Raw genomic sequence first — 27,139 nt, forward strand, 5'->3', positions numbered from 1 at the left:
CTAGATGCAGCCATTTTCTTAAGAATTTGGTTAAGTCATTGTTTCTGGTGGCTGAGTAGTATTCCATTGTGTATATGTACCACAATTTTTGTATCCATTCATCTTCTGAAGGACATCTGGGTTCCTTCCAGCTTCTGGCTATTATAAATAGAGCCGCTATGAACATTGTGGTGCATATATCTTTGTTGTGTATTAAAGTGTCTCTGGGGTATATGCCCAGAAGTGGAATAGCTGGGTCTTCAGGTAGTACTATATCCAATTTTCTGAGGTATCGCCAGACAGATTTCCAGAGTGGTTGTATTAGCTTGCAACCCCACCAACAGTGGAGAAGTGTTCCTATTTCTCCGCAGCCTCGCCAGCATCTGCTGTCATCTGAGTTTTGGATCTTGGCCAATCTGACTGGTGTGAGGTGGAATCTTAGGGTTGTTTTGATTTGCATTTCCCTGATGTCTCTCTTCTGTTCTATTCAGCCAGCACCGAGGACACCATGCATCCCATACACTGCACAGGGAAGGTGCTGGGAAGCAGCCCAGAGTCAAAAGACATCTCACTGGCCACTCACAATCTGCAAACGCACCACCAACAGGTTCTTCACAGCATAGACAGCTGGGGACAGGAGAAGCAGACTCTGAAAGGCTTAGGATGCTTAGATACTACAAAGGCACTTTGAGATCCACCAAAACCTGGAGTTGAAGAATTTAAGAGACTCTTGGAGAAATTCACTGAAGATGGCGGACCTTAGCAACTACAACTGGGTGATTTCTACCCAAAGATGCTAGAATAAAATAAGTACCCATGGAAGCAAACATGTAGTAGCCCAAGAACATCAGGTTCTCTCTCTGAATCCTGAGAAGAAAGTGGTACCCCAAGGATGTCAGCCTTGACCTCCCATACGAAGTAAGAAAACATAGCCATATAACCAAGTACTGACAGTGCAACCCCCTCACCATCCACCACAGATCAGGAGCAGGCTTCTGCAGAAAAAGCTGTATAGAAAGGCAACATGCATGCTATGTTTGGGCTTACAACACAGGGCCAACCCCACATATGGTCAATGGCTTCCAGAACATATGCTCTGTGCCTTGTTGTGTAACTGTCCAGCCTTCTGAAAGTGTCAAGAGTTAGTGACCTCATACCAGGGTGATGGCTCATCAGGTAAAGGTGACTGATGCCAAGCCAGACACCGAAGTTTGATCTGAGATCAACTTCTACAAGTTGTCCTCTGACTTCCACATTTAAGCTATGATGTTCGCGCATGCATGTGCCTACACCCACACATAAACAGATAAATGAGGAATATGAAACAGATAAATAAGTAAAAACTTAAGAGAGTAGAGCCCTACACGTGTACAGACTATACTCCGCAAGGCAAAATCTAAATGCTGGGAATAGCACAAAGTCTGTGACAATCATTCCTACTACACGGAGATGAGACGATGACGAGGGAAACAGGAAGAACAACATGACTTGATTTCGAGTGCACTGCCTTTCCTGGACTGTGGGGTACAAGACAGGAAACACCTCTGCAGTCAAGCATGTGGTGACTACTGTGCTGAGCACTTGGAAGGCCACGCTCTTGGTTTTCATTGCTTGCAGCCTTACCCAGTGTCCCTGGCCCCCAGGATGATCTACTTCCCAGTAACACTAGGAAATGCTCTGGAGGCGCTGAAGTTTCTAGCTGCTGCATCCTCCTGAGACATTCTCTATCCATCACTCTTGCATAGCGCAGAGATAACGGTTTGAAAGGAGGAGAGATTAGTTTTGTGTCATCCAGTAGTCTGACTCCACTATCTTTATGCCTGTGGCAGAGATACATGCATGGCAGCAAAGGACCATGGCCCAGGGAAGCTGCTCTCCCCATGGAAGCCAGGAAGCAGAGAGAAGGAGGAGGGGCTACTCCCCCCCAGGACACAGTCCCACTGTCCCACTTTCTACAAGGACCTTACCTCATAGCTTCCACTACCTTAAATGATGCCCCTGTGGTGGTTAATCTTGTCAGCTTAGCTGTATCTGAAATGAACTAAGAGACAAGCTGTTGGAGACGCCTGTGAGGGACTCTCTTGATCAGGTTACCTGAAGCAAGAAGAGTCGCCCTAAATGTGGGCAGCGTTTTCCAGTGGTGGCCCAGATAACTGGGGCTTTCATTTTCTGCTATCTAAGAACCAAGAGTCTTCTTACTTCCAACATATACTGAAGACCAGCAGCTCTCTAGGGATCATTCAGCCCCAGCTTGGGATTCCCAATGTATCCAGCCTTGTAGACTGAAATGCTATTGGGTCTTTAGAGTCTCCAGTGTAAGGCAGCCATTGTTGAATATCTCAGCCTATATTGTGTGAGCCAATCTAACAATTGCCTTTCAAGATACACTCATCCTATTGGGTCTTTCTCCTAAAAGATCTGTTTATAATGCATCAAAAATTATGATTTCATTTGAAATCCACTGAGTAGGTCAGAGCCCCCATATCCCAGACAGATCCGGAAAGTCCCACCTATGACACTGCACTTGGAACTAAGCTTTCACCTTCCCAACTCTTCAAGGATCCAAAAACTTCTGCTAAACAAGGAAGAGTGGCAGCCTGTTCTGTTTGTTTTATGCTTCAAGTCTTCAGCAAATGAGTATTCATAGCTTGCCCAAGGGCCATTTCTCAGACATCTTTAGAAAGCCATGCTGGCTTGTCTGCATCCCACAGATTAATTACACGGATGTCAGAAAAGATGTATGAATGAGGGCCACTGCAATGCTCCTCCAGCTCCAAATACAGGATGTCAGCACCATCCTGATGCCTTCCCAATGGCAGTTCATAAATCCACCTTCATCAATCTCTACCTGAGACCCAGCCTCAAAAAGCTGATGTCAAGCACCAAATTGGTTTAAGGTTATCACTCTGCCTTTCCTGTTTGCTTTCTGTATGACAAGGACTCCAAAGAAGAGCAGCAACAGCAGGAATACGTCTAGGAGTGGAGCCACTGTCCAGCTATTAGGGATTAGTTTTTATTCTGTGCTTCTTTTATATGCCCCCTCCCCTGCCCTCCCTCCCTCCCGCTCTCTTTGTATATGTGTGTGTGTATCTGTCTCTGTCTGCCTCTGTCTCTTCCTGTCTCTCTGTCCCCCCAATGTGTGTGTGTGTGTGTGTGTGTGTGTGTGTGTGTGTGTGTACACTCTAGGCATAGGACCTTACACAGACCACATAAGCATGCTACCCATAAGGTATGCCCCTGAATCCTGCCTACCTTTTTGGAAGAAGCAGGGATGGAGAATCATAAATTGAAATTGATATTGAAAGTAAATATGAGGCCTGAAATGGGATGCGTAGGACTATAAAATAAAAATATATTACAGAACAGTAAGACTGTGGCAGAACAGAAACTCTTCTAAACGTAAATATAAACTCACATGGGCTAAGTCTGGAGTCAATGGAAACTGCTGGAAGTTGGCTTTTAAGTTTCTGAACATCAAAATGTAATCTATATGTTCACTTCGGACATGTTTTCCTGGTCATAAAATTAGTGCACTGAATAACAGTAAGAATGAAAATAAATCAAAGGAACATTGTAAACTTAAAGCTTCTCATAATTCCTTTTTAAAAAATATATATTTAAGACTTTATGTATGTGAGTACATTGTCTTCAGACATACTAGTAAAGGGCATCAAATCCCATTTCAGATGGTTGTGAGCCACCATGTGGTTGCTGGGAATTGAACTCAGGACCTCTTGAAGAGCAATACTCCTAACCACTGAGCCATCCCTCCAGCCCTATCCATCTAAAACACCTTAGACCATTTAACCTACCTTGTATACAAGAGGAATAATTTTCACTGATATATAAATGTTCTAGGGTTTTTAAAAATTAAACTGAAACCAATATATAGGATTTTTTTTTCTTTTTTTCCCATCACATATTCAAGTTGCATGTGTTACCACTTTTGTCAATTATAAAAGGTGTACATGACAACTTGATTATGAACAAATGTGTCCTAGAAGTAGAAACAGAAGCCAAAATCTAAAAGCCAAGGACAGCCATGTAACACTTGTTCATAAATTATTACAGAATGGCTACTAGAGATAAGAAATTCACTCTACAGATCTCCAATCTTATGCTGGTGGGATCTTTTTTAAAAAAATAAGATTTTATTTGTGTGTGCATGGTTGCAAGGGATTTTCAGCCACCTAACGTGGGTTCTCAGCAAGCATAATCCACTCTTCTACCCACGGAGGCATCTTTCCAAACCTATATTTGGAATCATAATCTATGCATAAGTCTGACCTTCTTGTTCCTTCCCAGGTAATGTCATACCACAGGTTCCCAAAAAGAAAGAGAGAAACAATTTAGTCTGCCTCACACAGTTTTCCAAATGATAGATTTATCTCAATTTTCAATGATTCCACAGACCCACACTACCTAAGTATGCCACACGCTCTGGAGCCAACCCCCTGTTGATGTAAAGATTGCTTTCAATTTTATGCTATTTACAAGTAATTCTACAGTGGATGCTCTTCTCACACTTATACAAACACACCTATAGAACACGTTTTAAAGCAAAGGGCTGAGAGCAAAGGATCACAAGAATCTAAAGTTTTATATATGGTCAGAGCAGGGTTGGCTGGGCTGTTAGAATTCTTCATCTGTGCTCTAACCCAGAACACATCATCCAACCATTTCCCTAATGATGACTATGATAAAAATTATTTTCTATATTTTTTCATCATTTTTAACTTGCGTTTACTGCCAGGGTAAAATCTTTTATTATTTCATTTACTTTGCTGTTAGCGGTCACTCCTGTCTGCTGTCTATTTTCTGACTAGCTATCATTGCTTTTCATTTTGTTAATAGAAACACCATATTTTAAGGAGACAAATTAGGATTTGACTCTCACAGAAACTTTGGCATGTTTCTCCCAGTTGTGTGGCCTTTTGATTTTGCAATGATATCACCTATCATACAAATCCTTTATTTTATGATAGTGGTTCTCAACCTTCCTAATGCTGAGACCTTTTAATGCAATCCCTCATGTTGTGGTAGCCACCAACCACAAAATTATTTTCCTTACTACTTTATTACTGTAGTTTCCTACTGTTATGAACAATGATGTAAACCTTTTTTTTTTTTTTTTTTTTTGAGATAGAAGTTTGCAAAGGAGTTGGAAGCCACAGGTTGAGAACCTCTGTTTCATGTGAGCCCACTCATTGGTTTGTGGTCAGTCACATATTATCATTCTTCAATGATGATGTAATGAGATGACGTAATGAGATGGTGAAGGCAGTACAGTCAACAGCTGCTCACATCCTTGCTGGCTTTGTGATTTCTGCTGTCTTTCTTCCCCCACGCCATGCTAAGTCTCTTGAAGACTTAGACAGGCACTGTACTTTGGCCACCACTGTCCCTTCACACCTATATCGGAGCATCTCTCAGAGCAGATATTTAATGAATAGTTAACCAGTTCATGAAGTCTCTGCAATGAAATGAATATAGGGTTTCACACTAACATGTTATAATCTTAGTCCTTAGGAATGACATTAAGGAGATGGAGTCATGAGAGTGAAGAACTTATCACAGGGAATAGTGTCCTTATGGGTCCTAGAGGAATGCCTACCTCTTCTGTACAACAGCGTCAGAACACATCTCCCTTAAATTGTCTCTTAACATTCCTCTGTAGACACAGAGTGTACTGATGCTGTGACACGTGGACTTCTGTCTTCCAAATCACGGGAAACTGTTATTGGTCACCCATAGACATCTATCGACCTTACAGGTTTTATCACAGCAACTCACACTGCCTGAGAGCTGCTATTGTCATGGAGACATACTAGACTCTAAGTCCATGTTCCCCCAACACGGACATCTCTGTTGTACAAGGATGCCTCGTCCAGAGACCAGGCAAGAAGCCAGGTGCTTAGTATGCAGGCAAAAGAGAAATGGAACCTTTACCGAGGTGAGGCATTTAAATAAACATATAGTCAGAATAATCTAGAAGAAAGGGGTATGGAGGTAGCTTAACAAAAAAGACTCACTCAGGAACAGCAGCAAAAAGGGCAAAGGTCAAGAAGCATGAGGACACTGGCGAAAATACACTTCCATATTTTATCTGTTGCTGCTTTCAAAATCCAGCTTATTTTTTAGTTTATTAACTTATGTTCAAATGGGAAGCAGTCACATGGGTATGGCACCCACAGAGCCCAGAAGAAGGGGTGTGAGACACCTGTATCTGGGGTTACAAGCAACTGTGAGCTGCTCAATCCAATTTCATAGGTGCTGGCTTTCTCAATAAAAGGACCAAATGGAAAAGGAATAAGAGGGCCATCGACTTTTTAATAAAGTGGATTAATGGCTATATCTACCCTGCTATCAAAAACCAATAGGAATCTTTCCAATGTGTTTATTAAATAACTTAAATTAATGTTGATTGAATGTGGCTCTGCCCAATGCACAGTGTGAGGCAGAAAATAAGAGCACTCTGCTTAAACCCTTGGTTCATTCAACCCTTTGAATGGAGGAAGCTTGTGAACTAGCATCTATGACAGATAGGCAAGCTTCCCATGTAACCTCCACTCTCTAGCTGACAGCCATGAAGGGCAAGGGCTCAAACTAGGCTTCAAACATTGGCCAGTCTTGGTAAAATCCCACCCACCCACTGGTTTGGGACTTTGAGATGGCAGGTGTGAGTTTCAGAGGGCTTGAGAAAGCAGTGTGTTTTTCCTCAAGACAGGATTGCCTCTACCTCCCCAACAATACACTGGAAGCACACCACAAAGTATGCAAGATAAGGGATTGACAAAAACTAGCTAAGGTCCTAAAAGGATTGTGGAAACTGGCAACACAGAAAACAGAGATAGAAGAGGGGGGGGGGGAAGAGGGTGGGAGGAGAGGGGAGGGGAGGGGAGGGGAGGGGAGGGGAGGGGAGGGGAGGGGAGGGGAGGGGAGGAGAGGAGAGGAGAGGAGAGGAGAGAAGAGAAGAGAAGAGAAGAGAAGAGAAGAGAAGAGAAGAGAAGAAAGTAGAGAGAGACAGAGACAGACAAACAGACAGACAGACTTCCTGGGTACAATGAAGACTGTTAAATTCTATGTTAGACTGACATTTTTATGAGGCCTAAGGTGTGGCTACATCACCCTGCTCTTACCATCTCTCTCTACCGGAATAGGAACCATTTTAAAATCACATCTCTCACCCTGTGCCAATCAAAGAAGCCACAAAACTCATTACAACCAGGAGCCACCTTGTTATACCAGTCCCGACATTTGGTGGAGTGTACTAAAGCTATTTCAATCAACTCTAAAATAATCTAATTAAAACCCCCCAAATTCTATGTCCTTATAAATAGTACCCCTTGAGAGATTTGTAGGGTAGGCTAAAGTGGGTGCTTGGCTGTAAGGAACTTTAACAAAGAGTTTCCCAAATCACTATCACTCCCAATGTTTGCAATTCTTGGGAAGGTGACCATGTGACCCGCTGAAGGAACAGATGAGACATAGAGATCTAATCCATACTGTCTGGATGTATGTGAGACTTGTAACATGCTTTATGACACACCTCTGGCCAGATATCTAGTTTGTCTAAGTCAATCCATGCTATATGTAAACATGTTACACTATGGGTTAGAAAGACACCAAATTAGGTTAAAGACACACCAAACTGAAGGCCTTGTCCTCTGTTTCTTCACCTACCTTTTTTAAAAGAAATTAATAGTACTGCTATTAATTTCATATTTGTAAGGGACTATACATTCTAGATTTTGGGTGCCACAATATCTTTGGTCTTGTTCAGAGAAATGTGAGAGCCAGTCCCAGGAATGCACCAAATTGCAAGTGCTTAATTTTAATGGCATGTCTACATGCTTACCCAAAGAAAACATTAAAAATTCTAGCAGGGACAATTATGAACAGATTGTCTTATGACTCTATAAATTTTAATGAGGTTTAATTATATTTTAAAGAATTTCCAAATATTTTGACTACCCATTCTTCTTCACATTAAAATCTCTTTATTCAGAAATCCTTTCCTCTTCCATCATAATTCACTCATTAATTAATATTGATGTATTAATCGGCAATGAGTATCTACTCTATGCCAGGCATTAAACCAAATGACAGAGACACAAAAATCCAGAAAGCCAATAGTCCTGCCTTTGAAACCAACCCCAGTTATCACTCAATAGGAACTGTGATGAATGATATCACATAGAGAAGGTGCTAACTGCATGGAACCAGCATGCAATAGGGTAAAACAGACTGGCCCAAGTTCTTGGCAAGAAACCCCAAAAGACTATACTGAAACAGTTCAGGTCAAAACTAAGGAAGACTGTTTGAGAAGCTCAGTTGTCAGAGCATGAGACTCTTAATTGCAAGGTTGTGGGTTCAAGTCCCATGTTGGACACCCATTTCCAGGGTTGTGATCCTGTCAGTCTCCTCTGATATCTCCTGGTGGAAGTTTCCCTCCTCCTTCTTCCCAGAGTTCCTTCCTTCCAGAAGTCCCACCTTCCCCTTCCTGCCTAGCTAATTGGCCATCAGATCTTTAATAAAGCCAATCAATGACTGCCTTAGGTAGGTGAGGAAGGAGAAAGACACAATTTTACACAGGGTCGCTCAACAGAAGACCTACGTTTGTGCAGCGCCAATGGGAATGTGTTATAAAGCACCTTAAGTGTTGTTCAAAATAAAATATACCTAGAAGTTGGCAAATATGGTCATATAAACACTATAGAAGGATGCTATGAGGACCCCTGGCAAGCCAGAGCTGAAAGAAAATGGACTCTGTAATACTAACCTGAGAGCCAAGAAGGAAATAAGTAATGGTTATTATAGGAACCCTGCAAAAGCTACCTCCCCTAATCAGGACACAGATACTTCTGCTCTGGGTGACCTTCCTTACTCAGAGAATGGATTATACACAAGGCATCCTTGGCTTTAGGCTAACTTCATTAAAAATTAAAAGTCCTGACTAAAAAGCATGCTGTAAAATTGCTGCACCTCTTCCAAGACCTTTTCAAATTTGCCGCAGAAACTCAGTCATGGACCTTACCCAGCAACTCATACAGAGAATTCAGGATGGATTTCCAAGCCTCCCCTGCTTCCCGTCCTGCAACATCTGCAAAGTGGGCTGCACTGCTGTAGACATGCAGACGGTCGATGCACTCCAGAACCAGGTTGATCATTCCCTGGAAGAGGGGGGGTAAAAAAAAAAAAGTCACCATCTGAAACGAATTCTGTCATGGGAGGCAGGCGGATAACTACAAATTCAAGGACAGTCTGGGTTAGAGAGTAAGACTCAAAGGAAAGAAATCCATTATGCTCAGGCCAGAGGGAGAGGAGAGGGGGAAAGCTTGATTTGTTTTTGAGAGAATTCTAGCTTAACATCAGCAGTTCATTGTAAAGAAAACCGAGATCGCTTAATTAAACGACAAGAAAACACGTTTTCCCAAGAAACTAAGTATCCTTCTTCAGATTGAAAACTTGGGTTTTCAATCTTGGTTTCCATTCTCAAACAGAAGTGAATAAAGGTGTATAAGAACGTTCTTCCCACTGACGAGTTTTCACAGTGGTTGGCATGCACAGGTCGGGAGTGGTGTCCTACTACGAGCGATTCATCCTTGTTTTTAATAGACATCGTAACTATCAAATTAAAGGCATATTAGGTTAAGGGAAAGAAAACCACTAAAAATTTTAAAGCAAGTAAAACATTGACTTGTAAGGTTCTGCAGAAGGCAGCCTACATCTGAAACGGCACCTTCATTGTGACTGCTTGGCTGGGGCTCTCAAAATGAGGCAAGGTCATGAAAGCCAAATGCTCTATGAAATGTAGAACAGTCAAATTAACTCACTGGACAGAATTCTAGCAGCAGCCATGAACTTTAGAACACTTCTATGTCCATTTGGATAGTCTTATGTAACAAAATGACAAAGGAAAAATCCTTATCCATATTGTACTGAAAATATTCAAATTCATAATTTAGATAATCACAGCCCAAAATTTAAGTTGAATCCCCTCCATCACCAGATATAAAATAACCGCTGCACAGCAATTGGTCTAATGCTCCACCAAACATAAAGACAAGAACGCCTTCCAACTAACTCCTCTATTCTTACCATTGGCTTTTGTTGACCTTCCCATGATTTTTGTGCCTTAATGATCACAGGGCATTGTTTTTTTTTTTTTTTAAACAAAGAGAAATATCTGCAAAAATCAGTATCCATTTAAAAAGCATCAGAAAAGAAAAAAAAAAGCTTTAAAAGTACAACATAGATTTTGGGATTACTGAAACTCAATGACATCCTTAGATGCATATAAAGGTATTTCTTTCTTGTAAGAAAGAATGAAAGATAAAGAGAATGAGAGAAGGAGAAAGAGAAAAAGGGATGGAGGGGGGGATGGAGAGAGAGAGAGAGAGAGAGAGAGAGAGAGAGAGAGAGAGAAAGATTGAGAGAGAGAAGGAAGAGGAGGAGAAAGGGAGGAATGGAGGGAGGGAGAGAAGGAGGGAGGGAGAGAAGAAGGGAGGGAGGGAGGGAGGGAGGGAGAGAGGGAGAGAGGGAAAAGAAATTGTCTTTAATCATATGCATTTATCTGTGGGTATGTGATGTGCATGTGGATGTAGTTCTTTCAGAGGCCACAAGAGGACACCATATCCCTTAGAGCTAGATTTACAGGCAGTAAGCTTCCTGATGTGGATGCTGGGTGAGAGCAGTACATGCTTTTAACCTCTGAGCCCTATCTCCAGCCCAAGTTAATTCTTTCTTTAAAAAAACAAAACAAAGCAAAACAAATCACTCTCATGCAGGGAACACTGAGAACAGAAATCCTGCTGAGGCCCTAGCTCGTTCTATCATCCCCAACACCCCTCTCTCACTTAAGGGCTTGAAGCCCATCCTGCTAATGTTAACACTGCCTCCAGACATCAGGCTTCCAAACTGGTGCAGTTCATGAGTTTTTCAAAGCAGTAGGACATTTGGCACAATAGACCATACACACAAAGGCACACAGAGACTGGAGACAGCTCCGTGAAACACCGCTCACTTGTATAGCACACGGAAGAACCTGGCTTTGTCTCCAGCACCATAAAAAAGTAATAATATGCAAAAGGAACAGGTGGGGGTACTCTGCTCATGCAAGAAACTAGAGCTCACCTTCCTCCTTAAGGGTCATTTCCCTTGTTACTTCTATTCCAAGCCCAGAGTCCTCTTGCCCTGACGCTCCTTCAAGGAGTTTCCTGTAGCCTACTATATAGTATAAAACAGTTGGATCAAACTGCATCCCTTTGTTCGGCTTATTGGGGCTGTTTTTAAACCTATAGTTTTAAATGTATCTAAGAAACACCTTCAGAATAATATTCTGCGAACCCAAACCATTAAAGTCAAGTCTAAGACAATCACAAAACAGGTATCATTAGATGACACTGCGCCGCCTCTACTGGAGTCCATCCAACAATGCATTTAGTGCAGTGATAAAAAATGGCCCAGGGAGAGCTGATGGTAAGTGTCCCTCATCAGGGGAATGGCATACAAGTAAAAATAATGACCATGCTTCTCCCAAGTCTGTCCTTCTGCTCAGTGACACCCCTGTTCCTCTCTACTGGGGTGCTTAAGGTGTGAGGTGGACTGATCATTTTCTTCAGTACAGAGTCATCTTCCCACAGGAGCGACAGAAAAGGACTGGCTGTGATCTCACCTCTTCCTGGAAGAGATTCTGCCTGTTCTTTAGGGCTCGCAGCCTGTTCTGCTTGTCCTCGTGTTCCAAGTGCTCGTCTGGGGGGTGGAAGTAGCCGATGAGGTCCTGCAAACTCAGGCTCACAGACTCGATGGGCAAGTCGGTGGTGGGCTGCTTCGCTTTCTTGCTGAGAGCGTCCAGGCCCCTGAACCATAGCAAACACATCTCTGGGTTAGTGAACCACAGTTTCCATTCGGTGTATTTTGACAGGCAGGTGATTTGACTTTGACACCCTCTCTAAAGAAGGCACAATCAAAGGATGTGTGAGGCATCCTTTCTATCAGCCATGATGGCCACATGACAATAGGAACATGTAACACAGCATCTAAGTATCACAGTGCATCCCAGATTGCAGCATCCAGAGACCAACCTCTACAACACACCCTGTTGGGCCAGTGGAGATATGGTCCAAACATAAAGCTGACTGACAGCCCTTCACAGTGCTGGGTACCTTAGGATGTAAGGACACATCTTCCCTGCTTCAAGCCCTGACATTTGCTTGTCTGAGGTTGGTTTGGCTTTTAGTAAGAGGTTGTTATAGGTTTTACTATCATCAACACCGGTTGCTACTCTAAAAGCCTTTTTAAAAAGAAATTGCATTCATGAGAGCTGGAGAGATGGCAGGGCAGTTAGAAATGTCTGCCGGGTTCTGTGTTAGCATCTACATCAGGTAGCTCACACCCGTACCACCCGGGCTCACCTGCTGTACTGTGAGCACATGCTTGTACATCCACAAACCCTGATATACACACCTAACTGCTTTAAATTAAAAGTAAATCCTTGCAAAAGTTGCATTCCTGAACTCAGCAGTGAGATTATTTGTATAAGATGAAGCCCGTGGAGATTCTGTTACGGACAGAGGAGGGTAAAGAGGCCTGACCCCTCGATGAGGGTCTACTGGCAGTGAATGGTCCTGGTGAACTCACTCTATGCATTGCTGGGACACTGCTAAGTTTTCCCCCCTCCCATAAAGAAACCCGCACTCTTGCTCAATGGGTCACAGAAAGAATAAATAAACAACAAAGAATTTTTTTGAAAAAATTACAGAAGACAAAGAGAAGAAAACATACATATGTACACAAAATATGAAAATTTTAGAGATGTTTAAATATTTTTAAGTTGTTAATGAAAATTACTTAAGCTTTCGTAACGTTCAAATTTTTGTTTTGAATGTATGGTCGTCCATATAAAGACAGGCATTGGAATAGTTGAATTCAGCTTTTCAGTCAGAAGAGATAATGACACTACAATTCCTCTTGGGTATTGCTCTGAAGTTTCCTGGTGCCGGTGCCACCTCACAGGTGACAAAGGGAGCCCTGGGTAGTTGAAATCCTGCGTATATATGAATTGCTGGTATGAGCAAGCCATGTCTAGGACTCCGAGTCTTCATCCCCATGAGAATGGCTTCCCCAGGCAAGCCTCAGAGGGAAGGCAGAGCTCTCCTCAGGGGAAGTCTGAGTGTGAGCTGTTATAGAGACTTGATCATGGTATACAGACACTAATGATTTCAGCTTTCTCCTCCTGGAGGTTTACGGCCTGAAGCTGCTGGCCTGCAGGGACCTCCTATAAAGACTAGCTAACCCTCTCCCTGTGCTGCACCTAATGAAAGAACTGTGGTTCCAGTTTTCAGTAGCAGATCTCACCTTTATTCTCCTTCCCTCCCAGTGTGTGTGTGTGTGTGTGTGTGTGTGTGTGTGTCTATCTGTCTGTCTGTGTGCCTATCCTTTCTGATGCCTCAGACAGGGTTTCAGAACCCAAGCTTCATGGATTGTGGTACCAACTAAATCACACTAGTCCTTATCTTTATCCCCTCTACCTGCTTTCAAGATTAACAGGAGCGACTGGTATTGTGTCAGATGGTACAACAATATATGTAAGGCCAAACAGAAACCCAAATGATAAATGCAGTGTGAAGCCGCATCTCTATGACCTGCTCAGTCTGATGAAATTCATGTTTAAGTGAGGCAGAGAAATGGAATTAGTATTAGATATACATAAGGGTGTAATCTGTGTGCATTCTTAGATATACCTATGCACATTCACACTTATACACACGTACAATAGAACAGTCAATGAAACAAAATAATGAAATTAACTCTAATATAATCTTAAGTTGGGAAGGTCTTTTGAATGTTGGCAAACAAAAAGGGAAGATAGATTAAAGCAGTAACTATGAAAAATAATTTAGAATTATTTTTTCCAAACTAATAAATTGGGAAAGGTACAATTACACACAGGAAAACTAACATGTCTCTAATGTGGCTAGCCTCTTTTCATTAATTAATTTATTTACTTACATACCAATATCCACTTTTTCCTCTTCCCAGTCCCCCCACACAACTTCTCCCCACCCCCTCTCTTTTTCCTGTGTGCCTTCCCCCTTCTCAGAGGTAAAGGGTTGTTAGTAATCTAGCAAGAATGCTAGTAAATAATAGTGTAACGAAAAATTACAATGAGCGGTATCTGTTCTCATAATTTGCATTTAAAAAATGTTGAATAATAATATACACATGCTTTTAACGTTTTCTTAATTACACGTAGCCATGTACTTATAGGCATATAAATTTGTCTGTTTGTAGAAAAAAACATCTATCAGGTCTGCAAACTTAAAAGAAAGAGAGGCCTTTGTCCATCCAGGTGATGTTGTACACTTCTGTGCTGTTGCCAGAGAACAGCATGGCCAGAGGCTGATTAGTTCCACAGGTAAGTAATTGTTTCAATTATTAAGTAGAAAAAAAAATGTTCACTTTAAGAATCACAGTGTTTGGGGGACTAGAGGTATGGCTCAGGGACTAAGAATCACGTTATTTTTAATGTTCCTCAGAAATCATCAAGTATCCAGATGTCACTATCCTTACTAACAGAATAAAAAAATTATTTCAGCAAAAAAACAAATTATAAAATCATCATGACCCTTAGGTGTCTGTGACAAATCCACATTCTCTAAGCTGCAGGTTTAATTCTACCCTGTGAGCCCAGCGGAGCATATATTTATAAGGATCGTGTATTTTAGAATGATCTGTTTGTAAATCTAGGGAGAGAACCTGGGGTGGGGGGTTTCAAACGACTATCCGACACACCAGAGAGGAGCAGCTGTCACTGTACACTTTACCTTATGAACCTATTAAAGAGAAACACGGTGCTGCGGATGACGCGGGCAGTGCGGGACTCCTCGTGCTGTGATCTGGACAGGTTCAAGCCGTCGTCCATATGGCCTTCATGGTGCATGGTAGCCTGTCAAACATGGAAACTGTCATTACACCAGCAAGGCAGACGGAAGAAGATGCTCCTGCCCTCTGTGAGGCACGCCCCTAACCAAGGCAATGTTCAGAGAGTCAGTTTCAGACCAGAATAATAGCAAGAGGTAGGGAGATAGCTCAGCAGTGGTGTGTTTGCCTAGCACTGGAAAGGCCTGGGTTCAGTCCCAGATACCCCGTTCTAGACAAACAAAACTCCAAAAGTTGAGCCAGGACGAAGGGACATGGGAGGAATTAGAATTGGAGGGGTGAAGGGTAAATCTGAACACAATAAAACACATTCATGTATGAATGAAAACGTGAATCATTTTTAAAGTTGAGCCATAATAATAAATAGCATCAAAGCCAGGTGAAGGATAGCACTGTGTTCTGAGTGAGTAACAGGCAAATCAGCCTGCACAAAGCAGCCATGTAATACACTGATCACATTATTATCTTAAAGATGGCTCAATAAATACGTTGAGTTGAATTAAACAACAGTAAATCATTGCCCCATATCTGCATTCAATGATTTATCCTCAGCCTGACAAGCTATCAACCAGCAGAGAGGCTGGCGCTGCACATGTCATTCCATTGCTATGTAATATCACCAGCTGCACTGTGACTGACCAGAAGTACTAACCTCTGAGTCTGAGGTATCTAAACCATGGCATACACATACCACATAAACACACACATAAACATGCAGTCACACATATAAACACATACACTCACAAATACATGCACTCACATGTGTACACACACAAATATACTGCATAAGCACACACATAAATACATATACTCACACATTTACACATATAAACACACACATATACTCACACATGCGCACGAACACATAAATACCCCAGTTAAACACACACATAAATACATACACTCACACACATATACACTGCATAAGCACACACATACACTCATACATATACACACATAAACATACACACTATATACACTGGCACATATGCATACATAAGCATACACATACATGCACTCACACATGCACACATACATATACACCTCAGCTAAACACACATAAATACATCCATTCACACACATATACACACAAGCATACACACACATACACTCATGTCCTTTGTTAATTTTTCTATTTTGAATGTTCCATGAAAGCACAGCACTGAGTAAGTGCTCATATGCTCAGTGTACAGATCAATAGATTTTCCAGAGTGCACACACACATGTGCACCAACATGTATATCACAAAACTGAATACTAGAACGGTTTCAAATCTCCCCAGGGCTTCTTTTCTGCTCTGTCACTGCATCGGCCATCTTCCACACTTTCGATGGTCCCAGTCAATAGGCCACAGAATGTCTGAGGAGCCATGCCCTATGTCCTTCGGCTTCCTTCCTTCAACACTCACAGTGAGACAACCCAGTACCATGCATCAACTGTATGACCCCAAAATGTATAACCTGAACTAAAATATCAGTCAAATCAAATATCTTCAGAGGAACCCCTGAAGCAAAAATCAGTGAGAAACAGATCTGTACTCAAAGCGAGATGCTTCTCCTGCTTGTTTTATGAACAGGGAACAAAACTTATGATAATGTATAAAGCGCCAAAGAAGCACACCTCACAGTGTAGAAAAGGAGAGTCGATGAGAATACAAGATGAACTTAATGAAATAAAAATAAGGCACCAGAAAGGGTGAGCAAATCTGAAACGCGATTCTCTGAGAAGAGAGATAAACAGACCTCTCACAAAGTTGGCTGAAAATAGAAAGAAAAACACAGAATATAGATGCTCAATTATGAAAATATAGCATTGTGTGGATCTCAGTGGCAAAACAAACAGCAAAAGGACGTCTAACTCTAACCGAGAAGAGTAATCAACAGAGGTAGCCATGGTAACACACGCCTATAGTCCCAGCAGTTGAGGCTGAAGGACTCCTGGTACCCAGAAGTTCAAAGCTAACTTGGGGAACCAAACAAGACTCTATCTCAGAAACACCAGTGAGCCCCAATACTCTAAAGAAGTTCCATGTAACTAAGCAGAATATTAATCATTAACCAGTTATTTATTAATTAATCGATACTTAATTATTAATAATTAATTAAAATTAACTAATTAAGTTTTAGAAAACACTAGAAGGATAATCTAAGGATCACTAGTCAGAAGACCTTAGGACTGGATGATTGCGTACGTGAATGCTAACACAGTCTCAAAGAGCACACATCCCAGACCATGGGCTGGCACATCCTGCCGTCTGTCTTTGTAAGTCTGTGTGGTCTGGGAGAGGTCATTCCTCTTTCATGTGGCTGAAGAGAGTCCAATGAAGAGTGATGCTTCAGCACATGTGGAAATTAATAAACATGCAAATTACATGAAATGAAAACGTAACTACTCACAAAGAGAATTTAATTTTCCTCATGAATATATGTAATAATCCTGAATAAAATGAGTTAATTAAATCTAGTAGGATTTTACTGGAATAATGGGCTATGGTCAAGTAGGGTTTAGTTCTATGGCTGAAAGGGTTCTTTAGTAATTAGACGTCTGGTACCTTAATTATATGAACAAATTAAAGGACACCAAGACATGGTTTGTTTTGTTTTATCAGCTTTAACTGAAAAAACTCAAGAAATCACTGCTACATTTTAAAAAATTGCCAAAAATTAATAAAATTAGACTTGGAAATAAGGATAATTCAAACTGTTTTGAGGATGCAGAAACCTGTAACATCTACAAAATAGGAGCGAAAATTCACAGTAAGGAAACATATAAAATGAATCGAACAAAAATAGCTTGAAAGTTTATAAAAGCTAGATGGAAAAAATGTGAAGGGGGCTATGATAATAAAAATTCAATAATAATAAAAAGCTATAATGAAACTTAAATCTCAAAACAACTAAAAGAGATACCGAAGTTTACTTCAGAGGAACATGGCCAGGACAAGAGAAAAACAAGCGTGTTCAGGAGAAAAGACTGTGAACACCTACTGTGATTTCAGACAACACAACCACAGTAGGTGCACCAAAGGTGGAGAACTGCAGACAGCCAGAGGGGACACCACAGGTGTGGCTCATACTCCACTTCTCTGGTTTTCCAGTGGTAGCACTAGCTATTCCGACCCTGCGATCCTCACCTGTGATCGTCCGTTTGTGTGGATTAAGAACCAACTAAGGACTTAATGAGGCACGACTTGGAGTGAGGCCAGAAGCACAAGGCCACAGTACCAAGTCAGTCAAACTGCAAGTGGGGGGCACGTAACATTTAGTAAGCTCTCCAGAAATGATGCTTAAGTGACACACCGGCTCAGGAAAAACTGATGTCTAGAAATTGGGTACAAGAGCTGGAAGTGGTGGTCCATGCCTTTGATCTCAGCACTTGGGAGGCAGAGGCGGATAGATCTTTGGGGGTTTGAGGCTAGACCAGACTACACAGTACAACTGCCGGAACTATATAGGGAGACTGTGTCAAGAGAGAGAGGGAGGGAGGGAGAAGGGGAGGGATGGGAGGAGAGAGAGAAAGAGAGAGAGAAAGGGGGAGAGTAAAGGGGGTAAGAGGGAGTAAGTGGATGAGAGGAGAGAGGGGGAGGGAGAGAAGAGAGGGAGGGGAGAGAGAGTGGAGAGGGAGCAGAGGGAGAGAAGAACAAGAAGAGGAGGAGGAGGATGTGAGAGGTTTAGGTCACCGGGGCTGCATGAGCCGACAAACAAAGTGATTTCATAATCTTCAGAGTGTACAGTGAGCTCAGGCATGTGGCTGAAGTCTCCACGTTTTATGTTTGCGTTTTCAGCAATAACCTGTGTCTGCCTGTGACCTTACCTTACGCTGCACGGATCCCATTCGTGCTGATTTGACATCCACGGCCTGGTAGGTTAGCCACAGGCCTGTATCCACATGTTGTATGTAGCAAATGGAGTCTCCATACTTGATTTCTGAGGTCCCCATGCCATCGACTTCTTTCCTGACACCCACATCCAGTTTTTCCTACATATCAAAAGAGAAGAGCACAGGTTTAGGAAAACCACTAGTCTACATCAACACAATGCTATATCATAACAATATTCCTTCTCTAGGCTTACAGCAGTCAGGGCAATCACCAGATATTATTTTTAATAACTTGCATGTATGTGTGTCTGGAGTGTGTTACTGGAGACCAGAGGTGGGCATCAGAGTCCCTGGATATAGAGTTCTAGGAGGTTGTGAGGCCCCTGACTATGTGCTGGAAACCAAACTTGGTTGATTCAGGCTCATAACCATTTAGCCCATAACATCCTAGCCTAGGGTTCAGTTTTATCATCTATAAATAAAAATATCTCCTTTTTTGTCCAGAACAAAAATGAGAGAAGACTTGAAAAACTTTGAAAATATCTTGAATTTAAAACCCAAAACAAACAAACAAACAAAAAAGTCCTTTTAGTCAGCCTGAAGGACTCTGGCCATGAAACCTTTGAGGTTCATGGGCTTGTCAGTAATAAGTAAATCTTACGCTTCTGAGGTGAACTACAGAGGTTTGTATTCCTAAGGGGAGCTGAGATTCAGGAATACACTAGGCCAAATTCTTCAAATTTCTTTTTTTGAAGGTGTATATACATGTGCATGTGCACGTGTATATATATGTGTGTATGCACATATCCACAGGCGCTCAGAAAGCCAGAACAAAAAGGGGTAATGCATTCCTTGGAGCTGGAGTCATAGGCATCTTCAAGACACCTGATGTGCGTGCAGGGATCTGAATCTTCAACATCTGCAAAAACGAGTAAGAGGCATTGTTGCTGCTGCAGCTGTTCTGTTTGACCAGCATGTATGGCTAAGTACTTTATGCCATCCTTAGTACCCTTGGAGGCTGGATGTGGGCACCCCATGTAACTGAAGTTACAGACAGATGTAAGCCACCATGTGAGCATTGGGAATCCAGCCTCCCATCCCTGGGATGCAGGGATGGTTTAATATAAGGAAATCCATCAATGCAATCCACCATATAAACAAACTCAAAGAACAAAACCACATGGTTATTTCACTAGATGCTGAAAAAGCATTTGACAAAATTCAACACCACTTCATGTTAAAAGTCTTGGAAAGAACTGGAATCCAAGGTCTATATTTAACCATAATAAAAGCAATATACAGCAAACCAACAGCCAACATCATACTTAATGGTGGGAAACTTGAAGCAATCCCACTAAAATCAGGGACTCGACAAGGCTGCCCACTCTCTCCCTACCTATTCAACATAGTACTGGAAGTCCTGGCTGGAGCAATTAGACAGCAAAAGGAGATCAAGGGGATACAAATAAGAAAGGAAGAGATAAAAACATCACTCTTTGCCGATGACATAATAGTGTACTTAAGTGACCCCAAAAATTCCACCAGAGAACTCCTACAGCTGATAAACAAGTTCAGCAAAGTGGCTGGACACAAAATTAACTCAAACAAATCAGTAGCCTTCCTATACTCAAAGGACAGAAAGAAATTAGGGAAAAGGTACCCTTCACAATCGTCACAAAAATTATGAAATACCTTGGTGTGACTCTAACTAAGCAAGTGAAGGACCTGTATGACAAGAACTTCAAACCTCTAAAGAAGGAAATTGAGGAGGATCTCAGAAAATGGAAAGATCTCCCTTGCTCATGGATTGGAAAGATCAACATTTTAAAAATGGCCATCCTATCAGAAGCAATCTACAGATTCAACGCAATCACCATCAAAATTCCATCACAGTTCTTCATGGATTTGGAAAGATCAATGTGCAATTTCATATGGAACAACAAAAGACCTAGAATAGCGAAATCCATCCTCAACAACAAGAAAACATCTGCGGGAATCACTATCCTTGACCTCAAGCTATATTACAAGGCAATTGTGCTGAAAACTGCATGGTACTGGTACAGAAATAGGCATGTGGATCAATGGAATAGAATAGAAGATCCAGAAATGAGCCCTCATGTATATGGTCACCTGATTTTCGACAAAGGAGCTGTAAACATTCAATGGAAAAAAGAAAGCCTATTCAACAAATGGTGCTGGTCCAACTGGCACTCAGCATGCAAAAGAATGAAAATAGACCCTTTCTTATCTCCTTGTACAAAGCTCAAGTGTAAGTGGATCAAAGATCTCCACATTAAACCAGATACACTGAAACTATTAGATGAGAAAGTAGGGAAAACCTTAGAACACATAGGCACAGGAGGAAATTTCCTGAACAAAACACCAATGGCTCAAGCTCTAAGGTCAAAGATTAACAAATGGGACTTAATGAGATTGCAAAGTTTCTGTAAGGCGAAGGACATTGTCAAGAAAACAAAACGGCAGCCAACAGAATGGGAAAAGATATTTACCAACTCCACATCAGATAGAGGCCTAATATCTAAGGTATACAAAGAACTCAAAAAGCTAGACACCAGAGAATCAAATAACCCTATTAAAAAATGGGGTACAGAACTAAACAAAACGTTCTCAGTTGAGGAATATCGAATGGCTGAGAAATATCCGAGGAAGTGCTCAACATCCTTAGCCATCAGGGAAATGCAAATCAAAACAACCCTGAGATTCCACCTCACACCAGTCAGATTGGCCAAGATCCAAAACTCAGATGACAACAGATGCTGGCGAGGTTGCGGAGAAAGAGGAACACTTCTCCACTGTTGGTGGGGTTGCAAACTAATACAACCACTCTGGAAATCAGTCTGGCCATACCTCAGAAAATTGGACATAATACTACCTGAAGACCCAGCTATTCTACTTCTGGGCATATACCCCAGAGACACCTTAGTACACAACAAAGATATATGCACCACAATGTTCATAGTAGCTCTATTTATAATAGCCAGAAGCTGGAAAGAACCCAGATGTCCTTCAGAAGATGAATGGATACAAAAATTGTGGTACATTTACACAATGGAATACTACTCAGCCACCAGAAACAATGACTTGACCAAATTCTTAAGAAAATGGCTGCATCTAAAGAATATCATCCTGAGTGAGATAACCCAGTCACAAAAGAACAGACATAATATGCAGTCACTGATAGTGGGATGCTAACCCCCAGAGGCTCGCACTGCCTCAGAAACAACTCACAGACTGTAGGAAGTCCAAGAAATAAAGAAAACAAAACAAAAAATCTTTACATAACAAGAAAACTTTGACTATTTTCATGTTACATTTTGTTAGCATGTACTTTGTGCTCATTGTAACTATTGGGTTTTCGATGCATACAGTCAAACCTTTAAAAAGATCAAGTACTGACTATTCATATAGATTTATGTAAAAATTATTTTAAAATCTGAAAAAAAAGTACTGACAAAAATGTATTGTATAATTTTACACAAAAAAAATGCTTGAAATCTGTACATTTATCTTTGTTTTGTAAAATAAAGATGTTAAAAAAAAATCCAGCCTCCATTCTCTGGAAAAGTAGCTAGTGCTCTTAAGCACTGAGGCCCTCTCTCTAGTCCTATGGTAGTTCCTAAATGACAGTCTCAAAGCTGAATGGACCTCTTCCTATTTCTCAGTCATGCCTTTACTGAATAAGTGTCCTTGCTAAGATGCAGTGATGTTCTTTCTAGTTCTTTGGTAATTTGATTATTGATTAAATTGGTGTGTGTGTGTGTGTGTGTGTGTGTGTGTGTTCACATGTGTATATGTTTGAGTGAGGTGGTATGCTTGCTTGTAGAGACCAGAAGACAACCTTATCATTTTTCAAACATTGCCTGACCCGTTTATTCTCTGAGACAGGCTGTCACACTGGTAAAGTTTTCCAAGGAGGCTGGGCTAGCAGGGCAGCAAGTCCAGGAGACGAGCCTCTCTCTGCTTTTCTAATACTGGATTATGAACACATTTACGAAGGTTCTGAGAATCAAAGTCAATGTCCTCATGTTCCAAGACAAGCGCTGAACTGATCAAGATCATCAACTACATAAACGTGTATTGAAGGATAATTCAAAGTAAAAACTATTTGAGTTTTGATTTTTGTTCTATCTAAAGGATCCATTCAAACAAAACAAATGTGAAGGCCAAGTCTACATGCCCATTTTATGAGTACTTGGGATCCAGATGCAATAGGATTGCTTCAAGTCTAACTTAGCCTGCCTGCTCCACAGAGCAGACTCCAGTCTAAGATAGCCCACCTCTTTGATTGCCTTGTCCAGCCTTCATATGAAGGTGTACTGACTGGTTTTGTGTCAACTTGACACAAGATGGAGTTATCACAGAGAAAGGAGCCTCAGTTGAAGAAATGCTTCCATGAGATCCAGCTATAAGGTATTTTCTCAACTAGTGATCAAGGAGGAAGGGCCCAGCCCATTGTGGGTGGTGCCATCCTGGGCTGGTAGACCTGGGTTCTATAAGCAAGCCAGGGGTGAGCAAGCCAGTAAATAACATTCCTCCATGGACTCTGCATCAGCTCCTGCTTCCTGACCTGCTTGGATTCCAGTCCTGACTTCCTTTGGTGATAAACAGCAATGTGGATGTATAAGCTGAATAAACCCTTTCCTCCCCAACTTGCTTCTTGGTCATGATGGTTTGTGCAGGAATAGAAACCCTGACTAAGACATGAGGGTATGTGCCTAGTTTTATTGTAACTTGGTATGCTATGTTCTGTTGTATCCCTGTGAGGCCTGCTCTTCTCTAAAGGGAAATGGAGGATAAGTGGGGGAGAGCAGAGGTGGAGGCGATGGCTGGGAGGAGAGGAGGAGGGAGAGACTCTGGTTAGGATGTAATGTATGAGGGAAGAATAAGTAAATGAATAATAAACGATTGCAGGGAAAAATTAAAACAAAACAAAATGTCACAGATTCTTTGTGACATGTTTTTTTTCTTTTGTATTGATAACTAATAACCCTAAAGAGAATGAGCAGATAAACTTCAAATTCAAATGAGTTTCAAATCTCAATACCAAAAGGTCAAAGTCACCTCTGAAGCATACAATTGTCAACTAAGTTGAATCAACTATTATGCAAATAACTTGGACAGTGTTCTAAGAATCAGCCATAAAACAGATAAACTATTATAATTTCATTCTATCAGATGAGATAGAGTACTAATCTACTTATTCCAACCCTGTCAATGGGAAAATTAAATTCTGGAAAATATAACAATGTAATTATCTCTTCAGAAGAAAACAATGAGCCTCTAAACATTTTTTTTCTCTTTTAGCCGGGAAATGAGTTTATAGCCTAATTATTTGTGTTTTTGAGAAGTCTTGCGCTCATTAGCTGCACAGCAAGGTTTTGTTGGCTTCCCATTGCAATGGCCCATGGCCACTTGGAAGGGGTTTTAATGAGATTTCCCAGGGACTGTGTCTGGTATTAATGGAGACCCTGAGTCAGGTAAGAACTTGCTGAAATGACATGTGACAAAGGAAGCTGAAGGAAACACCCAGGGTTGTGGCCGTTATTCCCTTTGTTCATTTTTTATAGCTCAGGCTTAGGAGAAATTAAGAGGAAGATAATTAAGCATTCTCATGTAGGGTCTGGGCTGCATAGCTCAAGGTTTTTGGCCTCTTACTATGAAGGGACTAATGTAGCAGAATAAACTCCACTTCGCTTTTAAGATTCCATTCTTGGCATCAGCAATAATGTCTGGTTTGATGGCTTCATATAGGATGAATCTCCAGGTAGGGCAGTCTCTGGATGGCCTTTCCTTCAGTCCCTGTTCCACTCTTTGTCCCTGTACTTCCTCCCATATGTTGTTGCCCCTTCTAAGCAGGACTGATGCATCCACATTTTGGCCTTCCTTCTTTTTGAACTTCATATGGTGTGAGAAAAAGTCCTTTCTGACAGGAACCTGATATGCATGCCTCCTAAGAAGCTCTACCAGAGCCTTACTGATACAGATGAGGATGCTTGCAGCTAACCATCAGACTGAGCATGGGTACCCTAATGGAGGAGTTTGAGAAAGGACTGAAGGAGCTGAAGGGGTTTGCAACCCATAGGAAGAACAACAATATTAACCAACCAGACTCCCCCAGAGCTCCCAAGGAGTAAACCACCAACCAATGAATACACATGGAGGGACCCAGGGGTCCAGCCACTTATGTAGCAGAGCATGGTGTTGTCTGGCACCAACATGAGAAGAAGCCCTTGCTCCTGTGAAGGCTGGTTTCCCCTGTATAGGGGAATGCCAGGGCATTGAGGCAGGAATGGGTGGGTGGGAATGGGAGCATTTTCATAGAAGCGGGGTGGGGGCCGGCGGATGAGTAAGGGGGGAAGAGCTTAACATATGAAATGTAAATACATAAAATATCCAATAAAAGAACTCCATTCTAAGTTAACTTGCCCTTAGAGAGGCATGGCCCTCAACCTTTAAGTCTGAGAAAAATCAGACCTCAGTTGCAAATTAGACAGCAGCTGTAGCTGGCTGATAACAACAGAATGAGCTAAGAAAACATAAGCCATTCCTAGGTCAAGATGCTTCTTTCTGGTGTAAGCTCCTCCTTAAAGGAAAACATTCTTTAATTCTATCATGTAATGCCAAGGCTTGAAAATCCCTGCTTGGGTTTCTTCCCTTATAAACCTCCTTCCTCTAGACCTGGGGGTCACTCTCCTATCCTGTTGCATTAGGAAGTTTGGTGGCCCAAGATGAAGCTTGAATAAAGATTCTCATGTGCTTGCACTGGAGTTGTGATTCTTGGTGGTCTCTTTGGGGATTTTGCAGTCTGGGCATGACAACTCAAAGGCTTGAAACTAGAGCTCACAGGGGCTTGCAAAGGTATCAGAGTATCTTTAGCCACTGTGATGGTAGATCAGAAATGCACTGTGTGGAGGGCCCAGCACATGAACACAGGCATTCAGGGGTCAGAGAGAGCATGGAGCTTCCAGAGATTCAGTTATAGGCAGCTGTTAGCCTCCCAATGTGGATGGGTCCTGGGAACTGAACAAGCAGGTCCTTAATATCTGAGCTATCTCTTCAAGACAAGGAGCTTCTTTTTCTATGGGACTAAAGGACAAAGTGGTTTGTTCACTAGGGGCATAGCCTGGGGAATTCTCCAAGTTGATCACTGACTGATCAAGACTACTGTGAGTCTTCCTTCCCACAATAAATCTGATTTAAATTACATGTACAAACATAAAGATTGAAAACAGAAGATTCTTCCTAAAAATTAACTTGGAGACACGGTTTGCCTTATTGCACACCTGCCTAGACTGGACAGACCTTACTTTCTTTCTTTTTTTTCAAATTTATTGGATATTCTCTAGTTCCTGCCAGTAAACTCTTCTTGGCATCAGCAGTAGTGCTTGGGTTTGCTGGCTGCATATGGAGTGGTTCTCCAGGTGAGGCAGTCTCTGTAGATCTTTTCTTCAGTCCCTGCTCCTCTATTTGACCCTATGGCTCACTGGAGGGTTCTAGGTTGCTAACAAGTTGCTGGATGCATTGATGCATGTAAAGGGATAGAATGCATAGTACTTCCAGGTAAATATCCCAGGCTTCTGAGAGCATTATTGGAAGAAGGGTGTGCATCCAAACCAGGCAAAGTCCTAGGCTGCTAAGCCATTCCCTATGCTCAGCTTCCTCAAGTATGTTGAACAACAATAAGTATAGAGTGTCAGAAGCCAAAAAGATGGCACGGCTAAAAGCTTCCAACACAAAGTAAGCCCACATACAGTATAAGTTGCTAATTAGGCAGGTGACAGCCATGCAGAAACCCCACACTTTCCTTTCCTCAGATCAGAGACTTTAATTGTCTTATTGAGTTTTAAATTATATTTTTAGATTAAGCTACTACAATTTAGAAAACTGAGATTAGCTGTACTTCTTATAGGTAAATAATATAATATTCATTTTTTTAAATCAGAAAAAAATTGTACAGTAGAACTCCTTAGAAAGACAAATATCATTTAGCTTGGCTTACAGACACCAGCCTTTTCCTCAGGGAATACCTGGCTCTGTAAGAACCACTCAGGTAAAAGGAGTCAATTGCCTCTCTGGCTTGGGGTATCAAAAGAGACATACTCAGATGCAGAGGGATCCAAAAAACCTTTACAGAAACCTCTCCAAATTTTTGTCAACCCTTGATGCCTTTATACAGGAAGGAGGTTCAGAATAATGGCAGCAGGTGGAACTGAGAGACCGAGTAGAAAGACAAACAAGTCTTCACTGCCAAAGACACGGGTTTCAGTCTAGCAGGGTCTCCACGGGGCGTCGCTTCTGATAGCCATTATACTGTCAACAGAAACATGACAAAAACAGAGAGAGGATGTGGGGAACATGTACATGTGGGTCCTGATCA

The 27,139-nt window shown here is 41.7% G+C and overlaps 1 protein-coding gene across 1 annotated transcript in view; it reads right to left on the reverse strand.

Moving 5' to 3' along the window:
• Positions 1-27,139, reverse strand: part of RYR2 (ryanodine receptor 2) — a gene marked incomplete at both ends in the record, with an annotated part of 539,514 nt that overhangs the window by 249,371 nt on the left and 263,004 nt on the right. Inside the window, 4 exons of the mRNA XM_080918509.1 lie at positions 9,017-9,152; positions 11,657-11,840; positions 14,808-14,929; positions 18,736-18,900. Of these exons, the coding sequence (XP_080774635.1) occupies positions 9,017-9,152; positions 11,657-11,840; positions 14,808-14,929; positions 18,736-18,900 (607 nt within the window). The remainder of the gene's footprint in view (positions 1-9,016; positions 9,153-11,656; positions 11,841-14,807; positions 14,930-18,735; positions 18,901-27,139) is intronic.

This window comes from Micromys minutus (genome assembly GCF_963924665.1).
Source record: "Micromys minutus genome assembly, chromosome: 6".
In the NCBI taxonomy this organism is placed as follows: Eukaryota; Metazoa; Chordata; class Mammalia; order Rodentia; family Muridae; genus Micromys; species Micromys minutus.